General features: G+C 39.2%; 1 protein-coding gene across 1 annotated transcript in view; it reads right to left on the bottom strand.

Annotated features, from left to right (window-relative positions):
* EFCAB3 (EF-hand calcium binding domain 3) overlaps positions 1-23,163 on the bottom strand; it is a 95,547-nt gene that overhangs the window by 50,688 nt on the left and 21,696 nt on the right. Inside the window, exons 9-19 of the mRNA XM_029929196.1 lie at positions 22,914-23,018; positions 15,860-15,913; positions 15,056-15,160; positions 13,446-13,499; positions 12,455-12,559; positions 10,707-10,760; positions 9,983-10,087; positions 9,444-9,497; positions 7,893-7,997; positions 1,216-1,269; positions 55-144 (exon numbers count right to left, since the gene is read on the bottom strand). Of these exons, the coding sequence (XP_029785056.1) occupies positions 55-144; positions 1,216-1,269; positions 7,893-7,997; positions 9,444-9,497; positions 9,983-10,087; positions 10,707-10,760; positions 12,455-12,559; positions 13,446-13,499; positions 15,056-15,160; positions 15,860-15,913; positions 22,914-23,018 (885 nt within the window). The remainder of the gene's footprint in view (positions 1-54; positions 145-1,215; positions 1,270-7,892; positions 7,998-9,443; positions 9,498-9,982; positions 10,088-10,706; positions 10,761-12,454; positions 12,560-13,445; positions 13,500-15,055; positions 15,161-15,859; positions 15,914-22,913; positions 23,019-23,163) is intronic.

Raw genomic sequence — 23,163 nt, 5'->3', positions numbered from 1 at the left:
TATATACAGGATAACAAAGACACACTTTTGGGAAGACAAGAGAATTTTTCTCACCTTTAACTGTCAAATGAGGCCTCAGCTCCTTCATATTGTCTTCTGTGAGCTCGATCCCCTCACTTGCTGGAAAGGTATCTAAGTCCTCTCCTTAGAAAAATTAAGAAATGATTTATGTAAATACTATCGAACTATCTATAAAGGATGAAAAATGCTATCTGTGCTTATACATACTATTGCCCATGAATACCCAGAATTAACAGGAGGTCAGAAAAAAGTCCTGTGTCTGTAATTCTGGTGGCTATAAAGCGGAAAGTACACCATGGGTCAGGAATCGACTGGAGTTATTGCAAAACCCACAGCAGATTAAGCCAATTATGAGGATTTGGCTTTATTTTTACCCTTTCTCCTAACCTGCTTGAAAATTCAGTGTTTTCTATAGACCAGTCTTAAAAATTTTCTTTTTATTAAAAAATATTTGCTTGTAGTTTCTCTGATCACTATGCATCCCAACAATTTTATTCATCTTAACAAAGAAGTAATTTTTTCTCATTCATTGTAAAAATAATGCAGCAACATTAAAGATTAATATAAAAGGGAAAAATATATTTCTGCTACCCTATCACAAAAACCACGTGTCATTTTTCATATGCCATTTCTGGCCTCTGACAATAAAGCTGTACTTTTACTATGTGGAAATCTAATATCCATACCATTCTGTATGCTGCGTTTACAGCCTGATATTATGTCATTAACATATTTCTAGGTTACCATGTAATATTTACAGTTCACATTTCAACACATGGTATCTCGGTGGTCTAACAGACATGGTCTGTGTAGTCATTCCTGTACTGTTAGATATTTAGGCTGTTTCAAATTTCTCTGAATGTCTTTGAGCAGAGATTTCTTTTTCTTTTTTTTAGCTAAATTATCTCCAAGGATAAATTACTGGGAGTGGGATTCCTGGGGAAAAGGAATAGTTCTTTGTCTCTTGATATCTACTACTATGGTGAAGAACTCTTTTGGGGAAAACTTCAGAGAATATTATGGGAATTGATATGTAAATACACATTACATACTGTTCACCCAAGTTCAGAAGCATCCATAAAAGTACACATATGAAAGAATTGAAACATATGTGAAGGGGAAATATTTTTCTCCACCAATTATAAAATATGAAGATGTTATTTACAATATCCTTTATCATAGCTTGGAACTTACTCTTTATGCAACTGACAGCATTCATCAAATCGTTCAGGCCAACTGTTCTATCATCTGTAAGGCAAGGGCAATAAAGTTCAGAATCAGATAAGCTGGTGTAACTGAGACACACAAAATTTATGATGTATAAGTTCTGAAACTATGAAGACCATGAGAATTCAGTAACATTTTCCCAAATTTTCTTTAGAATTTTATGGACTTAACCTATGAGATAACAGTGTTATCTTAGAAATGAAGAAAGCTTTCAATTCTGTAATGAATCATTCTTATGTCTTCCTTTTTCTTTGCTTTAGAGACACTAGAGTAAGATTAAACTAAGAAGTGATTGGTTACAGGTAAGTATAGGGGAAAAGAACAAACGAACCTGACCCTGAGTATTTTTTTTAATTTAGTCAGTTAATCAACAGATATTTAAGAGGGTAGCGGCTGTGTGCCAGGCACTTTGCTAAGCTTTGGGGATACAATGGTAAGTCAGCTGTCAGGGCCCTTGCTGTCAGGGAGTGTACATACAATCTAACAGAGGAAAATAGACAATTAGCATATAAACAACAAAAAGGATCATTTGAAGTACTGTGCAGAGAAGGACAGATACCATATGTTTTCACTCATAGGTCTAACAGGAGAAACTTAACAGAGGAACATGTGGGGAAACAGAGTCAGGGAGAGAGAGGGAGGCAAATCATGAGAGACTCTTGAATACCGAAAACAAACTGAGGGCTGAAGGGGGAGGGGAAAAGGGGAAGGGGATGATGGACATGGAGGAGGGCACTGGTGGGGAAGACCACTGGGTGTTATACGGAAACCAACTTGACAATAAACTATTAAAAATGTCATCAAAATAAAATATGGTCATATAATAAAGAGTAATGGTGGGATTGCTTTTAGACAAGGAAGTCAGGGATGGCCTCTCTGAGGACTATTCAGGCCTCAAGCTGAAGGACAAGAAGAGGATAGCCATATAAAGAATGAGGGGAGGGAAGTTCCAAGAATAAAAACAGCAGGAGGGACAGCCCTAAGACAGGGATGAATTTGATATGATTGAGAGGCAGAGAAAATGCTGGTGTACATGGGCCAAATCATGTAGGCCCCCATGATAAAGGTAGGGTTTTATTCTGGTTGCAATGGAAGGTCATTGGAAGCCTTAGAGAAAGGGGAGTAATTTAACTGGGTTTTAGCTTTCAAAAGATCACTCTGGCTGATGTGCACAGGATGGGGAAACTGAAGGAATGGGGACTAGACAGGAGACTGTGTCAGTGGTCCAGGAAAGAGATGCTGCTGGCTTGTGCAACGGTTGCAGCAGTGGATGCAGTGATAAATGGATGAATTCTGGACATATTTTCCAGGTGGAGCCTAGATTTAAATGTGGGATGTAAGGGAAAGGACAAATCAAGGAAGAAAATATTTGTTCCCTTCCCCCACCCTCCTTCCCCTCCTTCCCAATCAACAGGGTAGATGGGATGTCATTACTGACATGGGGACTAAATGTCATTACTAACTGTCATTACTAGAAAGCCTCAAGCCTTCTTAGGGGAATTAATCAATATTCCATTAAATTTGTGATGCCTTTTGGATGCCCAAATGGAGATATCAAATAGCTAGTTTGAGATACCATTTCTGACTTAGGATGGTTGAGCTGGACATATAAATTTGCTTTTATCAGCTTAAAGAAGTTATCTGACCTGATGAGACTGGATGCAATCCCCTAGGAAGTAGATGTAGATAAAAAAGAAAAACAGCCAATGGTCTAGCTCTGGACCCTTTATTATTTAGAGATCTTGCAGGGGAAAAAAAATCAGGAACTGAAAAGGATACTGCAAAGAAACTCCCAGTAAGGATAGAACAAATTAGGTGAGTATGAGGCTTCAGAAGTCTGGAGAAAAAAATGTTTCAATAAAGATGGGTCAGTCACTATGTCAAACGCTGTTGAGATACCAAGTAAAATAACAGAGACTTGACCATGAACTTTGGCAGGAGAGAGAGGTCACTGATGATTGAGAGCCAGTTCGATTCCAGGGCAGGGAACGAGGACTCAAGAGTGAGTGGGAGTGATGAAGGTGAGACAAAGAGTCACCACAAGTGTTAGGGACTTTTTTGAGTTTTGTTGACACAGAATGCTCTATTAGCTTCAGGTGTACGACACAGGGACCCGACAAGTTTATACATTATGCTGTGCTCACCACAAGTGTAGCTACTGCGTCAGCCACCAGACAACACTAAGTAATGACAACTTTTAGAGAGGTTCTACTTGTGAAGAGGAACTAAGGGATAGAATGGTCACTGGCAAGGGCCAACGGCAATGGAAAAGCATCATCGGCATGTCAATAGAATACATAGACTCGGTAGAGAGGGAGAAATTGATGATGCAGGAGAGAAAGGGGAAAACGGCAGGAGTTGAGTCCTTGAGAAGGCAGGTGGAGGTGAGAGCCAGGCCACAAGTGGAAGGGCCAGCCTGCACTGGGAGCCGAGATGCCAGGTGGCTGGTGAGCCACTGGGGTTGGAATTCTGTACTCTGTCCTGCTACCGGGCATGTTCAACAGCACTAGGCCATCATATTCGGATGGTGAATGGGGAAATGTCACAGCAGTGTGGATGGCGTGTTGGTTCACACGGATATTTTCCCAAGTGAAAGAATTAGAATTATGAACTCCAGCAGGAAAAGAAAAAATTCTGGGTTGGCTACAACAGGGGCCTTTTCAGCTCTATTTTCATCAATAATTAATGTGGGAAGAGATACCTGTAATATAGGCAGGGGAACCAGGTTTACTGGCTCAGAAATCTACTTCCATCTACATTATTTCAGAGCTGCAAGCCAGCTTTTCAACTCTTTCTTTGTGAGTGTGAGTGTGCATTTCTTTTTTTTAATAGTCTCCAGCCACCTGGAGCTATCTATGCTTCCTCACACAGTATCACTTACTGCTTTTGCTAGTGTTCTGGTCACACATTTTGACTGGGCTTCTCCAATTTTCCCCAGAAGCTCAGTTACTTTAGTGGGCAATTAAATTTTTTTAAATGTTTATTTTTTTTTGAGAGAGAGAGAGACAGAGAGATAGAGAAAGAGGGAGACACAGAATCCTAAGCAGGCTCCAGGTTCTTTCAGCACAGAGCCTGACATGAGGCTTGAACTCATGGACCCAACTGACTGAGCCATCCAGGTGCCCCTAGTGGGCAATTAAAATTTCATGGAACAGGAGATTTTTCAGGCATTCCTACATTGTATTATGGCAGAAATGTCTGTATGGTAAATAAATTGGAAGGATAAATGTCAGAGAGTGGGTACATGAAACAGAGTTTTGGGGCATGATGAGGTATACAGGGAGGACAAGGTCTAGGTCATCACCATATGGGTAGCAATTAAGGGGACAGAGTAAAAGATGACTGAAATTAAATAAGTCAAGGAACACGAGGTCAGGATGTTTAGATGGGTGGCTTATATCAGGAGTTAATTAAGATTTAATCAAGATTTCTTAACCTTGGGTCTACGGACCCTCTAATGATAGAATTCAGGGAGTCCTTGAGCTTGAATCGGAAAAAAATATAGCAGATCCTTGAACAACATGGGTTTGAACTGCATTTTTACATGGGCTCTTTTGATAAATACAGTACAGTACTGTAAATATATTTTTTCCTTCATTATGATTTTTTAAATTAAGTAAGCTCCACACTCAACGTGGGACATGAACTCATGACCATAAAATCAAGAGTTGCATGCTCTACTGACTCAGCCAGCCAGGCACAGCAATCTTCCTTATGATTTTCTTAATAACATTTTCTTTTCTCTAGCTTATTTTATTGGAAGAATATAGTATATAATACATATAACATGTAAAACATTTGTTAATTGACTTAAGTTATTGGTAAGGTTTCCAGTCAACAGTAGGCTATTAGTAGTTAAGTTCTGACTATATGGGGGGCTGGGGCATTTTCTTCAATTATTAATTAGGCAACAAACCACAGTCATAGTATTAAAGTCTATGACTTTGCTATGAATACAAATCACTGACATTTTGGATATTATATGGTAGCTCTTTCAAAAGTCACTTATGCTCATCACTACTTTACTTGTTATTCTTAAAAATTTTTTTAAATATTTATTTTTGAGAGCAAGAGACAGAGCATGAGTAGGGGAGGGGCAGAGAAAGAGGGATACACAGAATCTGAAGCAGGTTCCAGGCTCTGAGCTGTCAGCACAGAGCCCAATATGGGGCTTGGACCCATGAACTGCAAGATCATAACCTGAGCCAAAGTTAGACATTTAATCTACTGAGCCACCCAGGGGCCTCTTTTTTATATATTTTTTGAGAGACAGAGAGGGTGCAAGTGAGTGAGGGGGCAGAGAGAGAGAGGGAGAGAGGCAGAGAGAGAATCCCACAAGGAGAGGTAAAAGAGAGAGAGAGAGAGAGAGAGAGAGAGGTGGGGTTCACCCAAAGCAGGGCTCAAGCTCACCCCATGTGGGATTCAAACTCACGAACTGTGAGATAATGACCTGAGCCAGAATCAGATGCTTAACTGACTGAGCCACCCAGGTGCCCTATTCATGACTACTTTGAAATTCTATTATTAGATCCACTACTAGAACTTGTTAAATGTGTTCTTAAGTACTAGTAACTGGTATCTTTAATGTTTTGATAAATTGTACTTTAATATGGTTTCTTCATAACCTTACCTATTTTATTTTATGCATTTAAAAACATTATACTCAGAAGCAATCCATTCTTCTGTCAAAAGGGTCTATGGCACAGTAAAGTCAAAATCCCTGATCTGCATGGAAGATAAGGAAGTTGCCAAGAACAAGGACCGGAGTAGTGAAGGAGGAAGACAGTGAGCCCTGTGCTATTTCTTATAAAATTCCCTGGTTGCATCTCACCTATTTATTTATATAAAGGTCATAATTAGTAAACAAATATTTATTCGATTAGGACTCGTATTTTCATTAATAGCAAAAATAATTCATAAGTCATAGAATCTCCTTTTCTTCTTCCTTCTGTTCTTCTCCAGCATCTCCTCCTTCTTCCCTGTCACCTCTACCACCAACACCACCATCATCATGACTAACATTTACTGAGTCTTCTAGACAGTTCATTAACTACTTTACAGGTTTTATCTATATTGATTTCAGAGAAAGAAGTGACCCTAGAGAATTATTTAGTTCAACTTCCCATTTAATATAGAAAGACACTAACATTCAGTTAGGTTAAATTATTTGTCAGCAATTTAGTGGGAGAACAGGGGCCAGGCCTCTGCACAAAGAAAAGCTATACTACAGATGAGACCCATTGGCCAGATTCACCAGGGGGGAAGGGAGTCCCCGCCCCCCTCCTCCCATAGGCACTGCTACCTGACTTTTCTAAGACCACATACAGGAATAGCAAACTCTTACCTGTCAGTGAGGACCTTTCCTCATATCCTCTCCAGAACTAGATGTTATCAATCTTGCTAATTTTTGCCTGTCCAATGCGTGAAAATAATACTGTGTTTTATTTGTATTTTTATGACTAATGGTGAGGTCAGACATCATTTCATATGTAACTGGGCAATTATAATATTGCTTCTTTTATGAATTATCTGTTTGTATACTTAACTATTTTTCTACTCTCAGTATGTTTTTTTTATCAATGTGTGAGGGCTTTTTCTACCATTGGGGTACTAGCTCTTTGTCTTGCAATAATTCTCTCCTAATTCATTTGATTTCTGACTTTGTTAATTTTCCCCTGAAATATTGCCTTATGAACATGTTCCCTTACAAAATTGTTTTTAATGTTTATTTATTTTTGAGAGAGAGAGAGAGAGAGTGAGGGAGTGAGCATAAGTTGAGGAGGAGCAGAGAGAGAGGGAGACACAGGACATGAAGCAGGCTCCAGGCTCTGAGCTGTCAGCACAGAGCCCAACATGGGGCTCAAACTCCAGAACAGCGAGATCATGACCTAGGCCAAAGTCGACTGTTTAACCAACTGACCCCTCAAGTGCCCCAAACATGTTCCCTTATAAATGAAGAAAAAAAATTCACTTTTCTTTCAGTGACTTACGTGTGCAGCATTCCAGGCATGGCTGAGTTTTACAAGTAGTATCCCCAACACATATATTTTAAAAATGTATTTATTTATTGAGATTGAGAGAGACAGAGAGAGCATGCACATGTGAGTAGGAGAGGGGCAGAGAGAGAAGGTGAGAGAGAATCTCAAGGAGGCTCTGTACTGTCCGCACAGAGCCCAGCTTGGGGCTTGATCCCATGAACCGTGAGATCATGACCGGTGGGCCCACATCAAGAGTTGGATGCTCAGGGTGCCTGGTTGGCTCAGTCGGTTGAGCGTCCAACTTCGGCTCAGGTCAGGGTCTCGTGGTTTATGAGTTTGAGGCCCGCATTGGGCTTGCTGCTGTTTTGGATCCTCCATCCTCCTCTCTCTCTGCCCATCCCCTGCTCACACTTTCTCTCTCAAAAAATAAATAAAGCATCAAAAAAAATTAAGAGTCAGATGCTCAACCCATTGACCCACCCAGGCACTCCTGCAACATAGCTTATAAAAAAGCATTTTTGGAGGCAGTATTTCCTAATGAGTCAGGATTAAGTTTTTCTACTTACATTTACTTTGTTACAAATGAAAAAAGAAGGTACCTTCAATAGTTCTGATAGAAGGGCTCAATATTTCTTTGAAGGGAATAACGACACCCGTAATACTCACCATCAATTGACACTTTGGTCATTAGTTCCTCAAGTTCCTCATCATTGAGTCTAGTTCCTATGTTTTCCACAAGGGATTTCACTTTTTTGAGTTTGACCCTTGGTCCTTAGGAAAGAAGGGCACAAAATAAGAACATGAATATTGATGCTTAAGAGTGAAAAATGCTAATCATGGTCATGCATCATAAACCCTAACTGGAGGATAAAGTAAAAGAGCACAAAGAAACTATTAACATATATAACTCCCTAGATTTAGATATTTCTGTTGAAAGTAGGAAAAAATTGACAAAGATAACCATTGAGACAAAGGTAGACAGTAAATGGCATTTACCTTTATGGGGACCAATGAGATTGATGGGAGGTGGGAGGACGCTCACTTTTTTAAAAAATTGGGATATAATTGACACACAACATTGTACCAGTTTCAGATGTACAACATAATGATTTAGCATTTGTATCTATCACAGTGTGATCACCACAAAAAGTCTTGTTAATATCCATCACCAACCAAAGTTACAAATTTTTTTCTTGTGGTGAGAACTTTTGGAATCTATCTCTTAGCAATTTTCAAAGATACAACATAGTATTATAACTATAATCACCATGCTCTACATTATATTCCCATGACTTGACTTACAATTCTTTGCAGAATTAAAAAAAATGTTTATTTATTCTGAGAGACAGAGACAGAGACAGAGACAGAGACAGAGAATGAGAATGTGTGCAAGCAATGGATGGGCAAAAAGAAAGAGGGAGAGAGAGAATCCCAAGCAGGCTCCATGCTGTCAGCGCAGAACCTGATGTGGGGCTTGATCTCATGAACTGGAACTGTGAGACTGTGACCTGAGCTGTGATCAAGACTCAGATGCTTAACTGATTAAGCCACCCAGGTGGCCCTTGACTTACAATTATTTTGTCAGTGTTCTAAGTGGTAGAATTGGATCGTTTTCTCATAGTATTTGATGTTTTAAAAATAATTTCTGATTAAAAATTAAAAAAATTATTGTTTACAACAGAATTAGTATAAAGGGTAGAGATAGGAGATTTTCCTTAATACCCAACCAGCTGACCTGGCTTCCGTTTTCCTTGAGAGGTATAGGCTAGTCTATGCAGGGTTGAAACAGCAGCCAGTCTGTATAGTTCTAGCTAGAACACAGTCTTAGAATTTCCATCCCAAAATGTCATTGCACCCAAAGAAAAATGGGAAGTTATGAGTCCAAAACAATGGATCAAAAAATTGGCAGGACGAAAAGTTGAAACATTTAAAGGGAGATGCTGAATATGAGGAATTTATTTTTAAATGTTTTATTTATTATTGAGACAGAGAGAAACAGAGTATGAGCGGGGGAGGGTCAGAGAGAGAGGGAGACACAGAATCCAAAGCAGGCTCCAGGCCCTGAGCTAGCTGTCAGCACAGAGCCCAACACAGGGCCCGAACCCATGAACCGTGAGATCATCACCTGAGCTGAAGTCGGCTGCTTAACCAACTGAGCCACCCAGGCGCCCCGAGGAATCTATTTTTAATTGCGCCCTCACTGTGTTTCTCACTTACCCTCAAGCACTTTCACACCTTTTAGCAATCTCTTCTTATATACCTTTCCATCAGCTGTAAGACAAAACACGGTTACGAATACAGGTTAAATGAAGGGAAGATTAACAAATCCAGCACAAAGACAATCCAACATCCATAATCTCGGCGGGGGGGGGGGGGGGGGAATGCTTCAGATTTCTTTAGGATTTTATTTTATTTTGCCCTCAAGTAAGAATGAAACCAAAGTTAAAGCTTTCATTGATATAAATCTTCCCATTGGTTGAATTAAAAAGTATCTCCCTATTTCTCCCCTTTTCCTCTGGTTTTCCTCATTTCCTTGGTCAGGATTTAGGTGAAGCAAAATTTAGCCTGGAGGATGGAGACTAGTGAAAGATGCTGCCAATTTTCAATATTAAAGTGTAAGTGACAAGAACAGGATTTCTTCTTTGGGGACACCCGGTTTTCTAAGTGGGTTTTACTAGACATGCACATAAATGATTTCATCAGTTTTCATACATAAGCCCATAAATCCAAGTTTCAAAGATGTGCTAAATGCTCACCATGAACAGGCAGAGTTTCCAGCAGCTTCCCACTCTCCTCATCAGTGAGTACTAGTCCGATTTTCCTCAGCACATCATTCAGATGGTCAACATTAACCTTCTCTCCTTTGGAAAGATGAGAATCGTTCACACATAAGAATTTTAGGAATGGACGAATGATTTCAAATTATAGAGAAGATTGCTTATGCAGCATAAGCTTAATTAGAAGAGCACGCTGACAATGAAACTTGTTAACCTATGTAGATTTAGAGTACATGTGGGCGAATGGCTTACGGTCAGAAATAGAATTTATACTTTTAATTCAAGCAAAAGAAAAGCAGATATAATCCCAGAATAAGTCAAAGGCCATTATATTTCCTGAATTATGGGGTCTTTTGACACATATTTCCTGTTTTTTTTTTTTTTTTTTCTACAAAAACTTCACCTTGAGACTGAACAGTGTTCCCCTCTATCTTGGTGGTTTATACAATGGTAAAGTGGAAAACATTCTTGGTCCAAACTCCACATAATTTAGGTCTATGCAGGAAAAATACCAAATCAAACAGTAAGATTATAAAGCAAACATTTAACCATTAAATTTGTAGGGGCAGGGGCGGGTCAACCTTACATGTCAGTGATATCCTGAAGAGAAAACTGCTGTCTTAAAAGCATCTTTTTTTTTTTTTTTTGTGAAACAGTAAGATCTGAGTTAATAATGAATTCCCTTTTTACTACTACTTCTTACCTGTAAAAGCTTTTGCGTAACCCATCACCATATTCAAATCGGCCATTTTATTCTCTGTAAGAAAAGGCAATTCAGGCACAGAGACCAAATCTTAGACATAGAAAAATGATATGAAGAGTTCAAGTTGTAATATAAAGGGTTCAAATTCAGCTGTTTTTCATAATTTTCCTTAGTAACTTCTTAAACTCAAAATAAGCAAAACAAAGAGATCAAAATGTTAAAGTGAAGATCCTTCTAATTAGTACCACTGGGTAAAAAGTATCCAAAGACCCTTAAAGCGGGTTTACTAATACAGTTGATTCTTGAACAACGTGGGGGTTGGGGGTGATGTGTAACTTCTGACGCCTCAAAAATTACTAACAGCCTACTGTTGACCACAAGCCTTACTGATAACATAAAATGTCAATTAACACACATTTTCTATATTATATGCATTCTTTACTGTATCCTTACAATAAAGAAAGCTAGAGAAAATATTACTAAAGAAATCATAAGGAAAAGGCACCTATCGTACTGTACTGCAGTGATATATATAAAAAATCTGCACATAAGTGGGTCCACACAGTCAAATCCATGTTGTTCAAGGATCAGCTGTAACCCCTTCTAACAGGGCTCTCCCTTCCTTCAGACCCAATAAGGGAGCATATTTCAATAGACAAGATGGAATTTGAAGCCTAGATGTCATTTATTTACATAAGCAGCTGACCGTAAACCTTGGCAGAACGCAGTCTTCCCACTCTCGAAATTTTGCTCACGTTCCCCACCTCCACCCCGCAGGACAGTAAGCTGTTTGAGAGCAACGATCATGCCCTAATTTTCTTTGTCCTACCAGGTATAAATTGTTCACTCTCTAGTTCAGCGTTTTGCATCTAGTTTTGTGCTAGCTAAATGACTGAATAAATTCCAGTGGCGTAGTAGAAAAAATTATTGTCCTTCCCCCTGCCCCCATTTTTAAATGGCCTCAAAATACTCATACCTTTTCTGGTAGGAAGGATTTTAAGGGCCCTAGCGAATATGTGGAGACAATGTTACAATTAAGTGATTTATAGTGATTTTTTTTCATGATGGGAAGAGGCATCAGACAAAATAATGGACAATTACTCAGGGAGAGGGAATTTTAAACTACAAGGGGCGCTCAAACTGTTTTCTACATTAAGGCCAGCTACAGGCAAGGGCAGCAAAGATGTTTGCTGGTGACAGTGGCCTTAGCCACACGTGCCAATCATTAGTTGAGACTGGGAACCCTGAATTAGGGGAGAAGAATGACTTGCTTATATTGGTGTGAAAGGTGCTGTCCCGCTTGCTTACAAGTTGTTTTTCATCAAGGTTTTAATGGGAAGCCACTGCTTCTGCATTTGAATCTAAGACCCTCTAATTCAGAAACTTTGAGCCTGGCGCTTACCCCTCAGCAAACTCTTTCTAATGAATTTGACTACCTTTGCCTCTCTCACATTTTTATCCAGCTAAATGGGTCTTATTCAGTCGTTAATGAAACTATCTTATTTAACAAAAGGTATACATGGAAAGAAGGAAGATGTATGAAAGAAATATGGCAAAATGGTAACATCCGTTAATGCTAGCCAGTGGATACACAGGTATTTGTTATAGTGTTTGTTTTTTGCTTTGATAGATGTTTGAAATCTTTCAGAAGTTTTTCAAAAAGATTAAAAAATAGGTTTGCCTTCAGAAGCCCTCAGATAGAAGCCCTAAGATCTGCGCCGAGGTGCAGTGGTATCTGAAATACTTACTCTCAGTCGGCAGGTGTTTCAGTAAGTCCTGGTGCTCCTCTTTCTCAAGCTGAATTTCCATGCTCTTTATAAGGGGGTCTAGGTTACCTATACTGACTTTTTTTCCTTAGGAAAGAAGAGGGGATAAATTATATAAGTAAGTCCAAGAAGTGGAAGATGCTAGCTTTGAATGTGTAGCCACCGTAAGCGGAGAGTGAAACGCTGGCCATTTAAATGAACCCAGACAGCGTTGGAGTTGAGAAGAGAAAATGCTCCCTAAGCACCGTGCTATAACTTAACTGAAATAGTCATGGGGGCACCTGGGTGGCTCAGTCACTAAGCGTCTGACTTCGGTTGGGTCATGCTCAGGGTATGATCTCACGGTTTGTGTGTGAGTTTGAGCCCCACGTAGGGCTCTGTGCTGACAGCGAGGAGCCTGGAGCCTGCTTCGGATTCTGCGTCTCCCCCTCTTTTGCCCCTCCCCCACTCATGCTCTGTCTCTCAAAAATGAATAAACATTAAAAAATTAAAATAAGAAATAATCATGGATGAAAAAGGACTGGATATAGATGAGTCTGGTGAATTGTGATAAAGATAATCAATGTAAATGAAATCAGAATCTCAAACCTACTGCATATTATTAATAGGTTCATGTAGTTATACCTAAAGAAGAGTGGTGGGTTCAGTGTCATTGAACCAGTGGAATATGGAATAGCATGATTCGAATCAGAAATTTAAAAAGGCAGGGGCGCCTGGTGGCTGAGTTGGTTAGGCATCCGACTCTTCATCTCTGCTCAGGTCATGATCTCATGGTCTGTGGAATTGAGCCCCACGTTGGGTTCTGTGCTGACAGTGTGGAGCCTGCCTGGAATTCTCTCTCTCCCTCTCTCTCTCTGCCCCTCTCCAGCACTTTCTCACTCTCTCAAAATAAATAAATAAACTTAAAAAAAGAAATAAGAAAAAGCAAATGCAAAGCATAATAAATTTAAGCTGCTGTTCTCATGATTCTTACCTTTGAGAGGTTTCACACTATTCAGTAATCTTTTCTTGTACACCTTTCCATCTTCTGTGCGATAGGGTAAAGTTCAAATCAAAAGAAAAAGGACCAGGAATTATATAATTTTATAAGACAGTTGATATGATTCATCTAGAAATTTATTCTATCTCACTCTCAAATAATAATACAAGGAACGCCTTCAATGTGCTCAATCTATTCCCTTGATGGAACCTACGGCAGTAGCTGACGCGGGCTGCAAATGCACCCATATATGTGCTTCTTTCTTCTTATTTTTCTTTTCCTTAACTTTCATGCTTCTGCCTTTCTCCCTTCTCCCTGCCAATGCTCTAGGCCCATAAGGTAGTCCTCTAAGTATATGTTTAGCCTGAATGATAGAACCTGTAAAGGGATTTTATTAAAAATAGTTATCAACCCACACAATGGTATAAAACAGTATTTATATAAATTTTGTTTTCTAAACAAACTGTTTTCATAAATGGAGAGGAAATTCAACAGGGTCAGAGGACAAGGGGCATCTGCCAGCCCCACCCATCTCCACAGGTGCTGTCTGTCCCAAAGGGCCCCTTCCTATGGTGGGAGCGTCTGCAGCATTGACAGACTCCACAGAGCCTGGCATGTATATATGCAGGCATCTCCACGAAAGCCCATCTGCTTCTCTCTGCATCTTTGTCCTGCTCTCTCAGAGCCCATGTCCCAATTCTCATAGTCGGCTCCTTGAGAGCAATCCAGGGGAATGCCAGATGTTGTGAGTGGCCACAGCCGTAGGCGTATGTGAGGAGAATATAGATGGGCACTGGGCACTTGCTGACCGTGGTGCTGCTTCTGCCATCAAGGGGTACAGGCTCCCTTGGTGACTTGTAGGCTTGCTCTTGTTTAGGGGACAAGTGGGGACAGGAGACATAAAGTGTGTGTGTGGGAAGAAGGTCTACGTGAAGGTACGTGAGACTGGGCAGGAGACACAGGCTGAGCACAGGCGGGCCTCTTGGGTCTCTAGGGGCGAGCACATGCAGGTGCCCAACAGGTGGAACTTTTGAGGGACTGACTAGTTGGACAACTGACCAGTCAGATTCAAATACTGACAGTCCCAGCACATGGTCCTGGAGGCCCCCTGTCTCAGGTGTTTATCTTCTGGTTACTAGATTATGGGGAGATGGGAAGGCACATTCAGGGGGCTACAGAGAATTCAGCTGTGTAACATTTAAAATATTTAGTGTGTGTGTGGGGGTGCCTGTGTGGCTCAGTCAGTTAAGCATCCAACTTTTGATTTTGGCTCATGGTTCCTGAGATCAAGCCCTGCATCAGGGTCTGTGCTGACAGCGCAGAACCTGCTCAGGATTCTCTCTCTCTCTCTGCCTCTCCTCACTCACTCTCTCAAAATAAATAAGTAAACTTAACAAGGTTAAGAAATATTTAGCAAGGGCTCATTGACTTGTAAATTTTTTCTCTTATGAATTGATCACGTCCAAACTAAAATACAAGTGATAAGAATGGGGTTTCTCATGTCTGGGCCGCATTTTCCTCAGGGGGTTTCATAGGGCATTAGACCGTTCCCACCCAGAAGCCCACAGCACCACACTTCCCTGAGCACCATGTTACATACTCACCGGAGACTGGAAGAGTTTTTGACAGCATCAACTCCTCTTCTTCAGTGATCTCAATTCCCATCTCGCCCAGTACATTTTTTAAGTCACTGGCTTCCGCCTTTTCTCCTTTGAATAGATGGGAATCATGTCAAGTGAAAATATTAAAAAATCTAATTCTTCTAAATTATGAAAAACATGATCTAGTATAGCATTATTTCTAACTGCAGGATGAAGTTGAAATACACAAGCTGACTCCACTTACGTAGAGTTACCGTAAAATTCAACACCTGAAAAGTTTCTTTAATCCAAATAAGAAGATAACTCTTCTATTCTGTGTGTGGGTCAATAGAGCATGGAGGAGCGTGGGGGCAGTATGACGGTATCTAGCCACCTGAGCTAACCAGCCACCTGCTAGTATGACGGTATCTAGACTGTCCATAGTCACACTGTAAATAATAGCTGATACTGCTTCTTGATTTGAATGAGGGGGCTGGCAGCTCCTAGGGGCAGTAGTTCCTGATGCAAAAACTTCACACTGAGATTCACTGTGGTCACCTGTATTTTGAATCTTCAAACACTGGAGAAATAAACACTGGCCAAAATACTGAACAAGTTAATATTTCTTTTTGAGAGTGCCCACACTTTTCCTAAATCTCTAAGAATCTAACTTATTGGCAATAAGACAAAATCATCAATAAGTAAGTAAAAGAGCAAAGCAAACTTACTGATGGTGCCTAGAGGGGGTAGAATCAGCTGTAAAAAGGTAATTCTCTACAAAGCATCAAAATCTCAACTTTATGATGTCTTACACAAGTTCTCACTCACCTGTAAAAGCACTGGCTGCTTCCATCAACACATCCAAGCCAACCTTTTCATCTTCTGTAGGAAAATTCAGAGTTTAGAATCAGATGAAGATAATGAGGCTTGGAAAATTATATATAATTCTTTTTTTTAAGATTTAAAAAATTTTTCAGTATACTCTACAGCCAGTGTGGTGCTTGAACTCACAACCCCAAGCTCAAGAGTTGCATGATCTACCAACTGAGCCAGCCAGGTGCCCGTATATAAAATTCCTTTTAAAATTAAAAAAAAAATGTTTTATTTATTTTTGAGACAAAGACTGACAGAGCATGAGCAGGGGAGGGGCAGAGAGAGAGGGAGACACAGAATCAGAAGCAGACTCCAGGCTCTGAGCTGTCAGCAGAGCCTGACGTGGGGCTTGAACCCATGGATAGTGAGATCATGACTTGAGCCAAAGTCGGAGGTTTAATGGACTGAGCCACCCAGGCGCCCCTAAAATTCTTAAATAAAGATTTAGTATGTGGAATCCCAATAACTTTTCGTGTTTTATTCTAAAAGTTTTATTATAATTTCCTTTTTAAAAAAGATTTTATTTAAAAATTTTTATTTTTTAAATGTTTATTTATTTGAGAAAGAGAGAGAGAGAGAGAGAGAGAGAGAGAGAGAGGAGGGAGAGAGGGAGACAGAGAATCCCAAGCAGGCTCTGCACTGTCAGCCTGATGTGGGGCTTGAACTCATGTACCATGAGCCAAGATCAAGAGTTGGATGCTTAATCGACTGACACACCCCTAAATATTTTATTTTTTTGATAGTGCCACCATAAGCTTTGGGGTACACGTGCCCCTTTGAATCAGCAGGGTTTTTTTAATCCTTTGGATAAATACCTAGTAATGCCATTGCTGGATTGTAGGGTACTTCTTTTTTAAATTTTTTGAGGAACCTCCATACTGTTTTCCAGAGTGGCTGCATCAGTTTGTATTCCCACCAACAGTGCAAGAGGGTTCCCCTTTCTTCGCATCCTCACCAAAGATGTGATACACACACACACACACACACACACACACACACACACACACACAGAGGAATACTACTCAGCGATGAAAAAGAGTGAATCTTGCTGTTTGCAACAACATGGATGGAACTAGAGAGTATTATGCTAAGCAAAATAAGTCAGTCAAAGACAAATATTGTATGATTTCAGTCATATGTGGAATTTGAGAAACACAACAGATGAACACAGAAGAATGGAAGGAAAATAAGATAAAAAGAGAGAAGGAGGCAAACCATAAAAGACTCTTAAATACAGAGAACAAACTGAGAGGTGCTGGAGGGGGAAGTGGGTGGGGGAATGGGTTACCTGGGTGATGGGCACTAAGGAGGGCACTTGTTGGGATGAGCACAGCATGCCATATGTAAGAGAGGAATCACTGGGTTCTACTTCTGAAGCCAAGACTATACTGTATGTTAACTTGAACTTAAATTTAAAAAATATTTTAGTAATCAATAGTCTCTCAGGTTTTGTGTCCCTCTCTCTCCCCAACTCTCTTCCCCCCTTCCCCTCCCCCTGGTCCTCCATTAGGTTTCTCCTGTTCTCCTGTTAGACCTATGAGTGCAAACATATGGTATCTGTCCTTCTCTGCCTGACTTATTCCACTTGTTGAAGGGGGAGGGGGAAGGGGAAAAGAGGTGGTGGTAATGGAGGAGGGCACTTGTGGGGAAGAGCACTGGGTGTTATATTGAAACCAATTTGACAATAAACTATTTAAAAAAAAAGAAAAGACAAAAAAAATTTATTTTTAAGTAATCTCTATACCCACCATAGAGTTTTGAACTCACAACCCTGAGATCAAGAGTCATATGCTCTACCGACTGAGCCAGCCAGGCACCTCTTATTATATTTCAATCTACAGGAACATATAATAAAGGAAGAAGTTTGGGCCTTAAGTATATAGCCATTCAATTAATATAACTTCTTTTTTATTTCATAAGCTGTTAGAAATCTTTAGTGTTCTGGGGAATGGAATGTTTTGTTTGTTTGAAGTCAGCTCTATCCTAGTCAGCTTTCCTTCTTCCAGACCTAGTTCTCTTGCAGCGAGGAGAAGCCTGACACAGGTTAGAGCAGCAGTTCTCCAAGTGTGTTCATCATTGTACATGCATGGAGTAAGTGAATGCTCATTTCACTTAAGTGTTATTGATAGTGCAGCAAAAGGTATTGGTTTTATTAAATCTGAACCCTTGAGAATACATCTTTTTAATATTCTGTACAGTGAAATGAGAAGTTTGTGTAAAGCATGTCAGTTGCATACTAAAACACAATGATTTCTTAAAGAAAAGAATTGGTGTGATTGACTCTCAAGCAAACTAGCTGCTTTTTTGTGGAACACCATTTTTACTTGCAAAAATGGACAAAATCTACTTTGGTATTTGGTATTTGGGAAGCATCTTCTTGTAAATGAACAAAGTGAGACTGTTATTTTAAGAAAACAATTAATAATAGATGTTTTAATGGTGGAGTTCAAATTTTCAAACACAAGTTTGAATTTAGGAAACCTTATATTTATACCACGACTTGGTAAGTTTCCCAATACTTAAGCACTCTTTTGATTAGATTGGTGACAATATTAACAAATGTCATTTTTATATTGAATAATGAAATGTGCCAATATTTGGAAGATCTATATAACTCAGTGAACCACTATTTTGTAAATGACCAAAGCATCATGTTACAAATTCCAAGCATGGGTAAAAGATTAAAGTGTAAGACAGACCAACAGATTTTAATGTAACCAAGTCTAAAAAGTTCATTTATATGATTTCTGATCCTATATTGCAACTAAACTTTAAGAAGCTACCACTTGTTGAGTTTTGGGATATTATCAAAGAATATCCACTATTATCTTAAGAGACTATTAAAATACTTCTTCCTTTGCCAATTACATACATCTGTGTGAGGCCAGATTGTCTCTATATACTCCAATGTAAACAACATATCCCAAAAGATTTAATGCAGAAGCAGATTTGAGAAATCAGCCAGATGTAAAAGTGATTTATAAATACGTAAAACACTACCCCTCTTATCACTAAATTTTTTGTTTTATTTTGGAGAAATATATTTTTCAAAAAATGTTTTTTATTTACCATGTAATAGATTTATATTTTTAAAGCAAATTAATGCATATTATTAAAGTGTGCTTTAATTTCTAATACAATTAACATTAATAGGTAGATATAATCAAACCCAGAAAATCTCTTTATTTTTTTAAAAGTTTTTATTTTACTTCCAGTTAGTTAAGATATAGTGCTACACTAGTTTCAAGTACAATATGGTAATTCAACACTTCCATATGTCACCCTGTGCTTATCACAAGTGCCCTCCCTAATCCTCATCACCTATTTATCTCCTTGTCCACCTCCCCTCTGGTAATCATCAGTTTGTCCTCTGTAACTTAGAGTGTTTCTTGCTTTGTTTCCTTCTCTCTTATTTTTCTCCCCTTTGCTTGCTTGTTTTCCTTCTTAAATTCCACATATGAGTAAAATAATATGATATTTGTCTTTCTCTGACTGACTTATTTCACTTAGAAGTATATTCTCTAGCTCCATCCATGTCACTGAAGTGGCAAGATTTCATCTTTTTTATGGCTAAATAATATTCCAAAAAATAGAAATGAAGGAAAACTTCCAAACTCATTCTGTGAGGCCAGCATTACCTTGATTCCAAAACCAGACAAAGACCTCACTAAAAAAGAGAACTACAAACCAATATTCCTGATAAACATGGATGCTCCAACAAGATACTAGCCAACTGGTTCTAACAATACATTAAAAGAGTTATTCATCGTGATCAAGTGGGATTTATACCCGAGATGGAAGCCTGCTTCAATATCCACAAATCAATCAATGTGATACATCACATTAATAAAAGAAAGATATAAGAACCACACGATCCTCTCAATAGACACAGAGAAAGCATTTGACAAAATACAGCATTCTATCTTGAGATAAACCCTCAAGGAGGTAGGGATAGAAGGATCATATCTCAAGATCATAAAAGCCATGTACAAAGACCTAGAAATAAACCTAATCAAAGAGGTGAAAAATCTATATGCTGAAAACTATAGAAAGCTTATGAAAGAAGTGTAACAGGAGAAACTTAGCAGAGGACCATGGGGGAGGGGCAGTGGGAAAAATAGTTGGGGAGAGGCAGGGAGGCAAATCATGAGAGACTCTTGAATACTGAGAACAAATGGAGGGCTGACGGGGGAGGGGGAGAAGGGAAGGGGGATGATGGGCATGGAAAAGGGCACTTGTTGGGATGAGCACTGGGTATTACATGGAAACCAACTTGACAATAAACTATAAAAGAAAAAAAAAGAAAGCTTATGAAGGAAATTGAAGAAGACACACACACAAAATGCAAAAATGTTCCATGCTCATGGGTTGGAAGAACAGATATTGTTAAAATGTCAATACTACACAAAGCAATCTACATATTCAATGCAATACCTATTAAAATAACACTAGTATTCTTCACAGAGCTAGAAAAAACAATCCTAAAATTTGTATGGAACTCAAATAGTGAAAGCAATACTGAAAAAGAAAACCAAAGCTGGAGGGATCAGAATTCCAGTCCTCAAGCTGTATTACAAAGCTGTAATCATCAAGACAGTATGATACTGGCACAAAAACAGACATTTAGATCAATAGAACAGAAGAGAGAAACCAGCAATGGACCCACAAATGTGTAGCCAACCAATCTTTGACAAAGCAGGAAAGAATATCCAATGGAATAAAGACAGTCTTTTCAGCAAATGATGCTGGGAAAACTGGACAGCAACATGCAGAAGAATGAATCTGGACCACTTTTGTACACCATACACAAAACTAAACTCAAAATGGATGAAAGCCTAAATGTAAGATAGAATGCCATCAAAATCCTAGAGGAGAAAGGAGGCAAAAACCTCTTTGACTTCGGCTGCAGCAACTTCTTACTCAATACATTTCTGGAGGCAAGAGAAACAAAAGTAAAAATGAACTATTGGGACCTCATCAAGATAAAATCCTTCTGCAAGGCAAAGAAAACAATCAGCAACGTTGAAAGGCAACTGATGAGATGGGAGAAGATATTTGCAAATGACATATCAGATAAAAGATTAGTATCCAAAATCTATAAAGAACTTACCAAACTCAACACCCAAAAGACAATCCAGTGAAGAAATGAGCAGAAGACATGGGCAGAGACTTTTCCAAAGAAGACATCCAGATGGGCAACCGACAAATGAAAAAATGCTCAACATCACTCATCATCCGGGAAAGACAAATCAAAGGCACAATGAGATACTACCTCACACCTGTCAGAATGGCTAACATTAACAACTCAGGCAACAACACATGTTGGCGAGGATGTGGAGAAAGGATCTCTTTTGTACTGCTGGTGGGAATGCAAACTGGTGCAGCCACTCTGGAAAACAGTATGGAGGTTCCTCAAAAAATTAAAAATAGAACTACCTGATGACAGAGCAATTGTACTACCAGGTATTTATCCAGAGGATACAGGTGTGCTATTTTGAAGGGACATATGCAACCCAATGTTTATAGCAGTGCTATCAACAATAGCAAAGTATGGAAAGAGACCAAATGTCCATCAAAAATGAACGGACAAAGAAGATGTAGTATATATATATACAATGGAGTATTACTCAGCAGCCAAAAAGAATAAAATCTTGCCATTTGCAACAACGTGGATGGAACTAGAGGGTGTTATGTAAGCAAAATTAGTCAGTCAGAGAAAGACAAAAATCATATGACTTCACTCATATGTAGAATTTAAGATACAAAATAGACGAACATAAGGGAAGAAAAGCAAAATTAATATAAAAACAGAGAGGGGGGCAAACCATAAGAGAATCTTAATAGAACAAACTGAGGGTTGCTGGAGGAATTGTGGGTGGGGGGATGGCTAAATGGGTAAGGGGCATTAAGGAGGGCACTTGCTGGAATGAGCACTGGATGTTATATGTAGGGGATGAATCACTAGATTCTACTCCTGAAATCATGATTGCACTATATGCTCATTAGCTTGGATGTACATTAAAAACAAAAAATAAAAATAAAACATGAATGCTCATGGAAAAAAACCCAAAATGACAACTCAGAACCATGATCTTTGAATAATGCGTCCTGTTCTAGTAAAACATATTCTTTCTAGTTCTTGAGATTTCATGCTAATATGAAGAAACTTGAACCAGCCCCTCATGCTGGTTAAGATTCTTGGTGGTGTGCATCCTGATGTTAGCCACCAAGTTCAGCTGGGGAGCTCTGGCAAAGAACAAAGAGACAGCTTCCCTCCTTTTCTTCAGTCCAGATTCTTTCAACTCAGCCCTCATACTATCTCACTTACGCTGTTTTTAAAGTGTCAGTCTACATCATTATGTGTACATCTTTATATCATCTTGTCCTATCTTTTTCTTTTGTCTTACCCTTTCCTCATCTGTTTCTTTTAGCTTTCTTCCTTTTCCCACTAATAATAATAGTAATTATGGAAATGCATTTTCAATTGTCTGATACCTTGTATCTCAATGTCCTGTGGTTACCTCAATTTGATTATGTTCTAAACATTTTTGTTTTCATTCTGCTCCTTTTTTGGTTTCTCCTCCCACCCCTGCCTGTGTGTGTGTGCGTGTGTGTGTGTGTGTGTGTGTGTCTGCTTCACGCCTCTAGTATCTCTTTCCCCTTCACCTCCCACATCCCATCAGCCTTGCCCCTTTATCACCATGCAGTTCCTTAATACTCTTATCATCTGGATCTCCGCAGCAGCCTCTAAATTCGGTCTCTGCCCCTGATTTTTCTCTCCCCAGCATGTGTTTCCTCATTGCTTTCAGAGTAGACTAGTCATTGTCTACCTGATAAAGGTTTCCATCCTTCCTCCATTCTTCCTTCATCCCTTCTTTGCTCCTTTATTTTTTAAGTAGGCCCCACACCCAACATGGGGCTTGAACTCATGACTCTGAAATCAAGAGTTTCATGCTCTACCAACTAAGTCAGCCAGGTGCCCCAGGATAAATGTATCTGAAATACTTACCAATAACTGGTAGGTGGGTCTGCAGGTCATGGATTTCATTTTCTTCAAGTCTGAACCCAGTATTTTTCAGAACATTTTTAATGTCACTGACGTTAACTCTTCCTCCTTAATAAAACCAAGAAAAAGTAGTGTCACACAATGAAAAATGCAGGCCATCAACCCTGTCTAGAAATGAAAGCAAAAAGAAGCTCTTTTTAGCAAGTTGTATGGGAGTCAGGGACAGAACATGATACCATAACTAAACTTCCGA

The sequence above is a fragment of the Suricata suricatta genome, chromosome 17 (genome assembly GCF_006229205.1).
Source record: "Suricata suricatta isolate VVHF042 chromosome 17, meerkat_22Aug2017_6uvM2_HiC, whole genome shotgun sequence".
Classification (NCBI taxonomy): Eukaryota; Metazoa; Chordata; class Mammalia; order Carnivora; family Herpestidae; genus Suricata; species Suricata suricatta.
Note: the sequence above shows the minus strand (reverse complement) of the source record. Positions and strands in the feature narration are given on the sequence as shown.